General features: G+C 42.2%; 1 protein-coding gene across 2 annotated transcripts; it reads left to right on the forward strand.

Moving 5' to 3' along the window:
• The first annotated feature begins 1,675 nt into the window (after positions 1-1,675).
• Positions 1,676-11,723, forward strand: LOC115782818 (protein Wnt-2b-A). Of its 2 annotated transcripts, XM_030733264.1 has the most exons (6): positions 1,676-1,927; positions 2,045-2,238; positions 4,772-4,992; positions 7,580-7,857; positions 8,563-8,827; positions 11,021-11,723. In XM_030733264.1, the coding sequence occupies exons 2-6, from the start codon at positions 2,057-2,059 to the stop codon at positions 11,248-11,250; spliced, it is 1,176 nt and encodes a 391-aa protein (XP_030589124.1). In that variant the 5' UTR covers positions 1,676-1,927; positions 2,045-2,056; the 3' UTR covers positions 11,251-11,723. The 2 variants fall into 2 exon arrangements, with proteins under 2 accessions (XP_030589124.1, XP_030589123.1); XM_030733263.1 differs by having other exon boundaries at positions 1,676-2,238.
• The last annotated feature ends 2,181 nt before the right edge of the window (positions 11,724-13,904 follow it).

Consider the following 13,904-nt stretch of genomic DNA (forward strand, 5'->3'; position numbering starts at 1 on the left):
GCCCCAGGAGAGAAAGCATAACTCAGCCGTGTTTGTGCTTCCCTAATTCCTTTTGATTTAGCAGAAAATTGTGAGCTAAACTGCAGCGCACAAATATTCGCCAGAGCTTAGGGTCTTTGCCTCACCTCGCGGCCTCTCACAAACCTGTACCCGCTCTACTTTGTCTGGCTGTGCATGTGCTTCTCTCTGAAAACAAAGACAGTAGCTGCCTGTCTGACCAGCTCTAAGCAGAAATACAAATGTCTACAAAAGTAGCTTAGCTTTAACACCAGCTTTGGCATAAACACGGGAACTGTTTTCCCAAGCTGTTGAAGAAGTAGCAATTTCCAACAGCTATTGCTAATTCTAATAGTTTCAATTCCGACAGGGATTTTCCTGATTTGTTTACATGTTTGCTAGAACTAATGGGGTCAGTTGAAGCAGCTGTGGTATTGGTAATTTTCAACATCACAGGCCCACAAATGTTCAGCTCCGGGCTGATGAAAACTGCATTTGTGAGGGTCAAAAAGTCCAGAAGTGGTTCTTGAGCTTGTGGAAGGTCTCTGGATGCTTCTGAGGTCTTTTTATCTGTCAGGAGCAATTTGACAAGATGACAACACACAGCCAAACCCGGAGACAACACGAATGTACAAACAAACGTGGGAATGAAGGTGAGGGTGGTAAACTCCAGACACAATGTGTGTGTGTGTGTGTGTGTGTGTGTGTGTGTGTGTGTTTCCAGCGCTGTTTCAGCACTCTCTGACTTACACATGTGGTTCATATTTAAGCCATAGTGCTGTTCCACTGGACGATTTGGCTCTGTTCTTCTAGTCGCACATTCCCCGTTTTTTCTCTTTTGGTTCTGCTGTGCTTTAAGTAGATTGTGCAGATTTCATAAATACTTAAGCAGAATATAATAATGTGTAATATATATAATGACTTCTCTCACTGAGCTACTTGATTTATTTATTAGGCACAACTCATGGTCATTAATAATAATACGATAAACGTTTTCATCTGGGAGAGAGGTTTATTAAGTTTATTTTATGATTTATGGTTTAAAATGAAAAGGGCAGGCACAACAAAAGGAGCAACAATATGCAATATAAATAGCAGACAAATAGTCTTAATATACTGGTTCAATAAAATTTATTAATGGCTGGTATAGACAATATGTTTTTATAGATATTAGAAATGATTAAAAATAGCTTTTATAGTCGGAAATGCCTTTCAAAAAACAAAACAAAAAAATCAAATATTTTTGTGATTGAATTATCTGGTTTTACAGGGCTGTAAAACAAAGGCGCCATCATTAGTTATAATAATTTCTGTCTATGGTCACGGATGAAATGCGCACAATAGGACCGTCTCCACTTCAGCATCATCACCACGCCTCAGCCCAACACTTATGCGCACACGCTCGCACCTTTCTCCATCCATCCTTTTTAATATCTCCTTCCTAGTCAAACTCTGTAACCCCTGCTTCTGCCCAATGAGCGAGAGCAGCTATCAGCAGCGAGCCCTCCCTCATATCTCTCTCCCTCTTTCTCTCTCTCTCTCTCTCTCTCTCTCTCTCTCTCTCACAGCTCGGACATTGTCCACCGTGCACTAATAAAGGAGAGGTGCGGCGCAAGCATCCGACCCAGCACACAGCCGACGGAACCGCAGGCAGTCTCTCGTCTGAAAACACTTGGCTCCAGCTGTGATTCGGACCTTACTTTTGAACCAAGTAAACCAACCTGAACCAAGTAAAAAAGAAAGAAGAAAAAAGGATAAGGGGAACGAACTGCCGACACTTGTTGCTCGCCTTTCCAGGTAAACATCCAGTTGGCAGCCAGAAGCACTCAGTGGAGAGTCTGGTGCGCACATGGCACCGACAACGCGCTCCTCACTTTGCTGACAGCCGCGTAACATGGAGCCACACACTGGATAACGAGGCCTACCTGCTGTACGGCTGCTTTCGCATCTAACAACATAGAGTGAAGTTTGGAGTTTTTTCTGACATTTGATTTTTTTTTTCTTTCTTTTTTCTTCTTTTCTTTTTGGTACATTTTGGGGCAAAAAGGGAGGAAAAGTCATGTTGGGGTTAAACAGGATTCTCAGTCTCCGGGCAGCTCAGATTCAGCGCTGCGGTTCGCCGGGAACCAGACTCTCATCCCGATCTTATTCGTGCCAGAACGCCGGTACCAGTTCGAGGATTTATTGTGCGTGTCTGTTGCTGCTGCTGCTTGTGACGCCTCGGGTGGACTCTTCATGGTGGTGAGTCTGCATCCATCACACAAACAGGCCCACCTGCCTGCTACACTGATTTATTTGCTGGAGCAGTATATAACAATTAGGTTATAATAATAATGATAATAATACAATTTAAAATGCCACAAAAATTTGGACGTTGCTGTAATGAAGCTGGGACTGTTACCCAGCTTTATTTTCTTTCCTTAGAAAACTCTTCAGGGTTCCAAAGTGAGCTCAAATGTAACTTATGATGACTATTTTAATAACCCTTTTCCAAACGCAAGAGAAAACTCCATTCCAACTAATTTTCCAACATCGGACAGACAAGGCGGTTATGAGGGCTGAGGCTTTGCATCAGTTAATTTATTATCGGGGAAATACTGTACAGCTGACAGTGCTTTTCTCATCAGAATTGATGGCAACCTTTTAACATTTTCACCCCCCCCCCCCTTTTTTTTAGTACATTTTGTACACAATCTAAATGCGCTGGCTTACAATATTCATATAAGATATTATCCGGCATTACGAGGTAATGACTGCAAATTCTAAGTGTGTTTTTCTGTCATCATTCAATTTAAATCCAGCTGATTGAGCACAGAGCACGATAGGACGTTAAAGTGAAAAACAAAAAACGAGTTCGTTAATAAGATTCAAACTTCTTTAGGATTCTGTGTCTAAGATGCATTTTCTTCATGCCGGTGTGCTGGCCTGCCAAGCTGAGTAATAATAATAGAGCGATAAACGTAATTTATGTCGTCGCTGTTGGCTGAGCGCGTGTTCAGCTCAGCTGGAGACCGCATTGGACGAGGCACAGGAGTCATTAATCCACCAGGTACCACTCACAAACACAAATGACTTCACTAAAACACCACCCAAAGCAGCCGCGTGGAGCGTAGGTGGAGGGTTAAAAAATATCTCACTGCCTGCGCACTAGCATAAGTGAAAATGTCCATGCGTGTGAGTGTGTTTACAGGAGAGGTGTCTGTGTGTGGGCAGGCGTAGGGATGATGGTATGCCTAATAGTTTGTGTAGATTAAAAACAGTTATAGACTGGGGATTATTGACTTTTTTTTGGGGGGGGGGGGGGGGGGGGGGCATACTGCTTCCCCTAACTGTTTCTTATATTTTTTGTGGATGGCCACCGAGTGATGACAGGGACAGATTAGGGGGTTTAGTGCCTTAGGGTGGTAGCAGAAATAGTTATGGGATGTTGCACTGAAGAAATTAAAAAAAAAAAGTCCTATTTAATAAAATATCTATAAATGTTCATCTGAAATGCAGAACACATATAGCCATTTTGTATTAATTGGGGGTAATATAGTAAGTGATGCTGACATTCATTCTTTATGTGTGCATGTCTCTACCACCAAGTTTGACTTATTTTTGTGATGGGCAAGTTCTTTATGTGTAACAAAAAAGAAAACTAAGGACATACTCATTAGTTCTATCTTTAGATTTTTTATTTTTTTAAAAAAAAGATTTCTTCCTAAAATGACCAGATACACGTTTCCTTTCTCCCCCCCCCCCTTTTGCATTAGCAACAGCTGTGTCATTTAAAGTCAGCAGAGTTCAGTATTACTGTGTCTCCTGCTTGTCTTTCTCTTGTGAGCCACAGTACGGCAAGTTGTTTTAGACCTGTGGATAATGATTTACTATCCTATAAAATCCACAAGTCCTCCTTAGCTCTCAGAGAGCGCAAGAGAGAAGAGAGAAAATTAAGTGTGAATTGCTGCTCTGGCACTTTCCTTTGATGAGCACTCTGTTCTTTTTTCCTCCCCTCTAATCCCTCTCTGGGGAGTATAGAGTCTCCAGTCTCCATCCTCTTGCCCGGCCTCATAAAACATGACCACACAGCTACAGGCTCCCTGGCCTCTCCTCACTGACCCGCCAAAGCCTTGTGGCCACCAAGCTGCAAGAAGTCTCATGCACACACACTGAGAGGCGCATCACAATTAGAGTTTATTCTGGGCAATCTCAATGCACCATTTATCTTGATAGGACACTGTAAAAGTCTGTTTTATTATGGCAGGGAGAAAGACCACAAGAGGCATGCAGGAGAACAGTGAGCAAGATGAGAGCAATCAGGCAAAGGACAGAGGGGAATAAAGTGAGTAAATGGGTTCTTAGTTTGACAGGGTTATTGGAGGCCCCAGACTTCGTGCTCTGATTTGTGACAGCATGATTTCAACTATCCCTTTGGGAAACATTTAAACACACATACACACACAGGTCTTGTGGGGAGAGGTTAAGTGCTTATTTATTTGGAGAGTGGAGTAAATGGTTTCCACTCCCCTCCTACTCGCAAACCTTAAACTGTTAAGTGTAGTGAACTCTGACTCACAGAAGACTGTAACTGCAGCTCTCCTTCATGCCACTCACCACCTATGGGTGTGCATTTCCACTTGTGTGTACAAGGGCACCAGTGCTTAGTAATCAATTGCAATATATAATCAATCACCTCTGCCTGCTGTCTTTTGAATATGAATGGCCGGGGGATTGTGGATTCAGTTTAAAATGAGTTTAAATGTTTTTGTTTGTTTGTTTATGGCACCCTCAGGTACATCGGTGCACTAGGCGCACGTGTCATATGCGATAACATCCCAGGCCTGGTGAACAAGCAGCGGCAACTTTGCCAGCGCCACCCTGACATCATGCAGGCGATTGGTGAGGGGACCAAAGAGTGGATCAAAGAGTGCCAGCACCAGTTCAGACACCATCGATGGAATTGCAGCACACTGGATCGTGACCACACTGTCTTTGGACGCGTCCTGCTGAGGAGTAAGTCTGTGCGCGTCTTCATGTACATCTGTGTGAAAACTAAATGTGATGCCAGAGAGCACCGATCCACTTGTTACTACATGAAGCCTCATTCTCATTTTTCTTCTTCATTTTTTCTTTCTTATCTTTCACTCCTCTTTGTTCTTCTGCCTTCACTTCATTCTTTCTCCTAATTTACGTATGCTAGTACTCCATGTTTACAGTCACTAATGGACTGTTGTAATGCCTTACACCTCATCAATAAACACACATGTATCTAGACGTGGGATTGTCGTCATTTTGTTTTTCAGCCCCTGCCAGAAACCTCTAGTTTGCAGCATAGTCATGCATACACACATACATATTTTCCCTCAGTCTTTATATATGTATAATTCATCCTCTTGAAGGGCTTTAGAAGTGACGACAGTCTGAATCATGAACAATTTTTGAAATAAGTGGCATACTGGCCACGCAAAACACTCACTTGGTAATTTAGCATTAAAGATAAAATGATGTTTTATTTATAATGATATTCTTTTGCAACGATCCAACAGCACTTGGCAGTAAATCAATATTGTTGCATTCTGAATGCACAACACGGATGCAGCATTGTGCCTGCAAATCACTTAGGAAAGAGTGTGACCTAAACCTTCAGGATTATATGCACGGATAATACTTTGTGTACTTTGTCACATTTTTGAAAGGCATAGAAGGAAATGCTTCACTTGTAGCAGTTCATTCTTGTATCAGGGTGCAGGTTGCGTGAAAAGATGTTTGTTTCCGCAAACTTAGTTTCTGACTTAGTTGCTGACTTTCCATGGCTTGTTACTATGCTGCTTCCAGCTATCCCAAGCATGTGTGGGGGCTGATGATGCATGGAAAAAAGTAGCAGATATGGAGATAAAGGCTGCCTGTGTGTGTATGGCGTGGAGAGGAATAAACAGTAATGTAGATGTAAATATTTAGAGAGATATTCTCACTGTCAGACAAACATCGCAGGTTTGAAAGATGACCAGCAGTGCCCTCCTCAGCCCTCTCCCACATGCACCCCCTCAGCACCCACTGCCCCCATCTCCTCACAGACGAAATGGGACACTCCAGTGAATACGGAGCATGCAGGTTGGATCACACAAACTCTTGCGGAGCAGAGTGAATGTGAAACTTGTGTCCCACCCTTAGTTAGCTAAAGTGCTGGTATTTTCATTTCATGAAACTTAATCCTTCACCACATTTCAGAAGAAAGTGTAGCTTCACTAATGCAACTAGGTGCTAAAAGCTTTAAATGCAAAAATGCAACTGATTCAGCACTACTGTATCCTAGCCTGCAGGTTATCAGACAGAAGCAAACATCTTTATAAGGAGGGCACACACAGTGGTTCAGCTCAAAATATGAAGCGCACATCAAACATGGACATGAGAGTTCAACAACGTTGGATGACTTTGAGGTGGATGAGCAAGACGTGTTGAGGGGGTTAAAAGAAACTTTATACTTTTAGGAGATGAAAGTTCTTAGAAATTAAAACCAAAATCTGCCTGTTACATATCTATATGTGTTTAGATGATATGTCAATCTGAGGCTGGTACTGAATTAAATAGGGTTGAGCAGGGTTCTACAATAGAAAGACTTCATCTAAAGAGCATGAAGATGTTTCTCAGCAATCTAGATTTATAATTTTACCTAAACGATTATTTACTCAATAAACTATGAAGTGCTGATGTTCATCAAGTCCATCCAACGAATTAAATCATTAGGGGACTTAAATGTCTTCATAAAATTTCATGGCTAATTTCTGTTCAAAAATCTTGATCTGGGCAGACTGACAACTAAATAACCAAGTGACTGAGCCACATGAAAATGGAGATGCTGGGTTGAAATTCACAGGCAGCCAATTTTAAAAATACAGAGTAACAATTTTATTTGGGGTTCCTTATTTTCTTCTGCTTGTTGAAAACAAGCAGAAGAAAATAAGACGCCAAGACGCCAAGTAAAAATCGTTTTTATTACATCGATAAAGTGTCTAAAAATGAAGAAGCTCCCATGCTTCTCGCTGCCATGTTTTCTGGATTATTCATTCCCAAATGTGCTGCAAAAAGCAACTGTGACCAAACACTATATCTAATTCTCTCTGCATCTTTGGCCAAACAAAAGATGAGTCATATTCTAAAGAATGAAAGAGACCAGAAAAGAACAGATGAACACAGGAATGGTAGATAATGCTGTCATGACATCACCCTGGCGCTGATTAATGGGGTATCACTGTGTCTGTATTCAAACAATTTATGTGAGCAGAGAAGAGCCCCGCAGCTAGGATTATTTCCATGATAATATTTAAACAGAGCTGGTCTATACTCCACTTCAGGCCTGATATGCCCCGTCAGCTGCACCTTCTTGTCCTAATGGCTCATACCTAGGCCCTGTCATGGCATTTTGTGTATTTGTGTATGCATGATAACATGTGGGCTGCAAAGTCTTTGGCACTCAGAGAATCTGTTGTATGGCACTATACGAGTAACTGCAGTTTCCGTATTCAGAAACAGATTGTATTATTCTGACCTCTACCCCCAACTAACCCCTATTTCTCTTTTGGTTTTCTGCTTTCACTCTCAGGCAGCCGTGAAGCGGCATTCGTCTATGCCATTTCCTCAGCAGGAGTAGTGTACGCGCTCACTCGAGCCTGCAGCCAGGGGGAGCTGAAGACGTGTAACTGCGACCCCCACAAACGTGGACGAGATAAGGATGAGAGAGGGGAGTTTGACTGGGGTGGCTGCAGCGATAACATCAACTATGGGATAAAATTTGCCAAAGCCTTCATAGACGCCAAAGAGAGAACGGTCCGAGATGCTCGGGCACTCATGAACCTCCACAACAACCGTTGTGGCAGAACAGTAAGTGTGTGATTGCTGTGCATTAAAACATTTGCACAGACAACCCATGATGCTGACGTTTCAAGCGTTGATTTAACACATTTTAAAAGAAAACAGACTGTGTTTGCTCACTGTCTTCTAGTGGGATATATACCCACACAGACACTTTTAGTTTAATATTCCCAATGATCACTGCCTTTCACATTTACACCTTATTTTAATGAAAAATGTTCTCTTCATCCTGATCCCAACTCTGCATCCCACCTCTACTGTTATTGTTATATATAGGAAAACCATCTAGGCGGAGCTGGAAAGAGTCTTGCCTTCATATGTTAATTCTAAGTGTAAATGTGAATCGGATTCAGCTTGTGGTGCTTACAGCAATAAGAAATACATTACAAAATATCAGGAATATCTTTTTCCAGAAATGATATCCTGTTTAATTTGCTGGCATCACTGGCATGAAAGGCTTTGTCTTCAGCTGGAAGTAGAGCCAGTGAAAAATCCAAACATCACAAGCTAATTAAAACCTGAGCCAATAAAGCTAAAACCACCTGCGAGACAACGTATCACAAGAGGTGCACTCAATGAGAAAATATGCCATAATTTGTGTAAAAGAACCCTTAAAAACATTCCTGCAATGGTGCTGCATTCTGAATATGCAATATATGCAAAACCAAATTTAATGATGTCTAAAACATTGACAGTTCACTCTCCTTCACTTAGGCGGTGAAGCGCTTCATGAAGCTGGAGTGTAAATGCCACGGAGTGAGCGGCTCTTGCACACTACGGACGTGTTGGAATGCCATGTCAGACTTCAGGAAGACGGGTGACTACCTGAGGAGAAAATACAATGGGGCTATCGAGGTGATGATGAATCAAGATGGGACAGGTTTCACTGTAGCTAACAAGGCCTTCAGGAAGCCCACCAAAAATGACCTGGTCTACTTTGAGAACTCTCCGGATTACTGCCTGCAAGACAAAGCAGCAGGTACGACAGCAGAACTGAAAGATGGAGAAGCATTTTCTCATGGATGTTGATGGATGGCCCCGACTGTGTCATGTTTTAGGGGTCTTATGTGTATGTTGTGTGTATACTCATGCATGACTAGTGTGTTTGTGTGTGTGTGTGTGTGTGTGTGTGTGTGTGTGTGTGTGTGTGTGTGTGTGTGTGTGTGTGTGTGTGCGAATGCCCATGTGTGTGTGTGTGTGTGTGTGTGTGTGTGTGTGTGTAAAGGTAGTCAGATAACACAGCAGGCCTCCCGTGTGATGTCTGTGGAAGCTAATATCCTTGTACCCTGAGGAAATGGTCGTTGACGGCCGTGACCACCTGACCTCTGTCAGTCTCTGTCAACACACACACACATACACACACAACCTCATGGTCAGGGGATGTCTTCATTAACCTTTATGCAATGCACCTGATCATTTATGGCTGATTCTGATAGTAATTCATTCATCAAAGAGCCTATCAGACAATTTTCTGGGGGTTGGAGACTGACATCAACACCTACATCACTGAGAAGCGCTGCCCAGTTCTCCCTCACCCTTGCTCCCTTTGTCTGCCTTTTCCTTTACCCCTCATCCAGCCCCCCACCCCCCTTTTCTCACCTTCCCAGTGGAATCCACAGCCTAAGGACACAAGCAGCTAATTTAATTTCTGTCTGTCACAGTCTCTCTCCCTCTCTGTCTGTCTGAACTAAGCATAGCTGGAGGGCAAGTGGGCCTCAGAGTGTGAGAGCCTGTCTGTCTGTCACGCTCCACTGTCCATTTAACCCTCACACACACACCCGTACACACACATAGAGTGGCTTCAAAGGGAGCAGTGGCTTGGGAAAGGCAGTGTAACTATAGGCCACTCTACCAACACCGCATAGTTGTGTGTGTGGGTTTGTTGTTCTATGGGCAGCTTGTTGTGATAGGTAGCAGTTCAAACAGGGAGCTTCTCACACCAAACATGAGCGCTAATCTCTTTTGGGATGACATTCACATAAGACACAGACAATATGCAATGGCAATTGCCACATTGAACACTATGATGCATTCACTATTGGTGGTTAACATGTTGTGCTGGTCTAAGATCAGACAACACAGAACATGAATAAAATTGAAACTTCGAAAAACATAAAACATATTTTGAAAAGATTCACATTTGCATTACAGTGACAGCAAAGTCAAAGATAAACTTGCTACACCACATACTCAGAGATGATAAATTAAATTTAAAAAATTAAATTGTGTTACTTAGTGCAAACACAGTTCTAATAAAAAGTTTGGATGCTATAAAAAGAGAATGCACTGATTCATTAAACCCTATGACAATATATCAAATGTTCAAATGGAGAAACCTGAACACATCGGATCCCCGTGCACTCCTGCAGGGTTGATGTTCCCTGCTTGCCTCCTTCATCATTTGTTTCCTGTTTTGGATTGGACTTGTGCCAGTCATTGCCAATTTGGAATCGCTTCAGATCTTCTTTGGCCCAATTTTTCACAGTCTCCCTCTTTCAGCTGCCACTGACCAGCTCCCCAAACAGAATTTGCTTTGACAGGTGATGGTTAGCCATCAGGAGATGTGACCTAACCAGTGCAACCTGCTCTTCCTAATGGTTTAACGCTTTTGGATCTCAGAGTTGTCTCTGGGTCTTGCCACTAGATGCCAAAAATCTGGTAAAGGGAGTGCTGCTGGGTTTGCTCATCCTTCCCGAGATGTGGTGTGTGTGTGTGTGTGTGTGTGTGTGTGTGTGTGTGTGTGTGTGTGTGTGTGTGTGTGTGTGTGTGTGTGTGGGTTCTATTTTTTTTTTTGAAAAATAGGTGCTCAAGCTATAATTTGATGCTAGCAACACATAAAAAAAAAAAAAAAGCTGGATCAGGGCTATGTTTACCACTGTTATTTCACATCTTGGTCTAACAAAACTGTAAATGTTTGGGAATATAACCAGACCAACTACTGTAGATCTGAAATGTTTTCCCATTCTTGTTAGATATATATATATATATATATATATATATATATATATATATATATATATATATATATATATGGTTAGCTGAAAAAAATAACTACACAGCTGAGAATAGCCTCGTGTATAGAGCTGCTTTTTGAGTAATTGGCAGAGAACTGAAACATAATGGAGTTGATCTTTTTTTGTCATTACTAGCTAACTCTTGCACTCTTTTGCAGGTTCCCTGGGCACAGCTGGACGGGTCTGCAATAAGACATCACGTGGCACAGATGGCTGTGAGGTCATGTGCTGTGGGCGAGGCTACGACACCACGAGAGTCAAGCAAATCACCAAGTGCGAGTGCAAGTTCAAGTGGTGCTGCTCTGTGGAGTGTAAGGACTGTGAGGAAGCTGTAGACATCCACACATGCAAGGCCCCCAAACGAGCTGAATGGTTGGACCAGACCTGAGGACACGCCCCCTATGCTCCCCGTAATGCAACCCCGCCCCTTTCCCCTGTGCAGGATATCCTGTGGAACATGGCATTCTGGGAAAGTTTGTCCAAAAGTGCTCTGCGTCTCCGCCTTCCGCTTCCCCCACCTCGACTCAATGCATGGCTTTTCTACCTGTCTCTGTGAAAGCACTAGAATTCAGTACCCGTCAATATGAATTAATACCCATTAGCCCCTGTTTGTGAATGGCCCTGTGAATGAACTGCTGGGATCAGACGAACAGTGATTCCAGTGATACCACTTTGGGGTTCAGGTGGATTAGGCTCTCACTGAAGATTCAGTCGAGACAGCCTTTTTTTTCTAGTGCGTGGTTCTGGGTAAAAAATGGTTTGCTGCTTTCATGATGCTTTAAAGACAAATTTTTACATTAACTGAGCCTTCAAACATATCCAGTATTATTACCACAACATCATATACTCTCATAATTTTGCTTCATTTTGGGGGGAAATACACATTTACCTAACAAAAAAAAAAAAAAAAAAAAAAAATTAAAAAAGAATAATAGGTTGGGATTTGGGAAGTAGATTCGTAAGTGCAATTTGAGAAGTGGACATCTAAGCGTAAGTTTGGCTGTGTGTGGCCAAACAGTCCAGGCAGAAGACTACCAGAGGACAGAGAGATGGACATTGTGTCATTGGAACTTTGAATGTGACTGTAAAAACAAAAACAAAGCAAAAAAAAAAAAAAAAAAAAAAAAGAAAAAAGAAAAGAAGAAAGCTGTTTAAAGTGATTTATTTAAATTGTAAAGTGTTGTTTCATTTCTCATCTGTGGATGAGACTGCACTACATTGGCTGACGAAAGGACAGAGAAGAGCACTCCCATTACTGTGATTATCAGGTGTACTCTAGTTTTCAGCGTGGAAGAGAAACTGCTGCTGAGAAGAAGACAAAGAAAACCAAGGCCTTGATGGCCATTCAGTCACACCAAACCACAACTTCAGACAGATTTCACTTCTCTGCTCTTCAGCTTGCTTGTATAACATTGTGTATATTGCCTTATCTAAGCAGATGTTCATATGAAATATATGGTGCATTAGTCTGACACTGGAATCATTGTTTTTTGTTCAGATGAGCATTTATATTGAGGCTGTAGGAAATAATATAGAGAAAGCAGGGCTGATCTGTGTGACCGAGATTGACAATGAGTAAATATTGCACTGCTGTCATAATCGGCCACGTTATTGCCATCACCCATATACACATCATTGTGACCGCCATGAGCTGAGAGACACTGGTACACTAATAATATAATACATGTCAGTACAAAGGCTGATTCTGTGTGGGTTGGGGTGGGTGTGTGATATCCGTCAAGGGGAGGGAAGTGTTTGATTAAAGGCCCAGGTTAAACCCCAACCCCTGCTGGCCCTTCGCTATGTGGAATTCCAGGTGGGTCCCAGGCTAATGACTAGATGGCTGTAATTACCCGGGGCTGTTGATAGCTGGTGATTGGACATGGTTGTGCCACAGAGGACCCAGTGTGGGCTCCTGCTGGGACCACATTTAATCAAAGGCTTCTTGGCCGGCTTATCAAAGGGAATACTTTTCCAGCAATCTTCTTTGCCTCGGCCCCCTTAGCTCCCCAGACTCTCTGTCCAGTTCAGTCTCTGTTATATTAGAGTCCAGAGACTCCTGATAAGATGTACGGGATATCACACACAAGAACAAAATGTAGTGTGCATGTGTATGCTTTTGGAAGATCTCACAGATAAAGCTTTAAACCGCTGCTTCTTCACTAACCAGTAAATTTGTCTTATTACAATTTGTTGCAAGGTTATAATACTTCATACTGTTTTAGAGACCATCCTTTCTTGACCTCAGCCCGGAGAGATCGTCTTCAGGCTCTCCGCATCTTAAGGCTGTCGTCTGGAGACCACAGTTGTGTTTTAATAGCCATGGGAGGCCAATATCATTAGATAAGATAAGCTTTATTGTCCCTTAGGCTAATATTATCAAGCTGTTCCAGTCACTGAGACTATTCTAGTGCCAGCGTCCGGTGGCAGAGTCTGTGTCCTAGATGCCAGGCTGAGAGCATTCCATTTGCAGAGTATGACAGGCAAACCATTACTCTTTGCAGCTGGCAGGCAGCAGTGAGAGAAGAGGGAGGCTATACTGATGGCACGAACATGGCATCAAACAACACAGAATTTTTAAAGGATACATCAGTTTTTTTGGCAGCTTAGATCTTATCCTGTTTTGTTATTGGCACAATAGGTAATAGAATTACTCACTGAATTAATTGCTGAGATGTAGAAATTTTTCTGACGTGGGTAGGGTAGGTAACAACCCCAAAGTAAATACACAAGTTTGTAAAGATCCATCACATATTAGAGACTACTTTGCTAATCTAAACCTAAGCTTCTTGAAGTGCAGGCACATGGCTTTCCAGCACGGAGAGAGATTATTTCATGAGTACTGACATTAAAGGTTTGCCAATGTGTTCTGACTTCCAAATAAAGTAGTTTAGTTTTTTCTCACTTTGTAGTGGTATTGCCATGTTTCCAGTTCTCAGCAATTAACTTAGTGGGTTATTATCAAAATCAATACAAACAATGGCCAAAGCTGCAACATAAAATCTAGGCTGTAGTAAATCAGAGTTATCCTTTAATTCCACA

The sequence above is a fragment of the Archocentrus centrarchus genome, chromosome 7 (genome assembly GCF_007364275.1).
Source record: "Archocentrus centrarchus isolate MPI-CPG fArcCen1 chromosome 7, fArcCen1, whole genome shotgun sequence".
Classification (NCBI taxonomy): domain Eukaryota; kingdom Metazoa; phylum Chordata; class Actinopteri; order Cichliformes; family Cichlidae; genus Archocentrus; species Archocentrus centrarchus.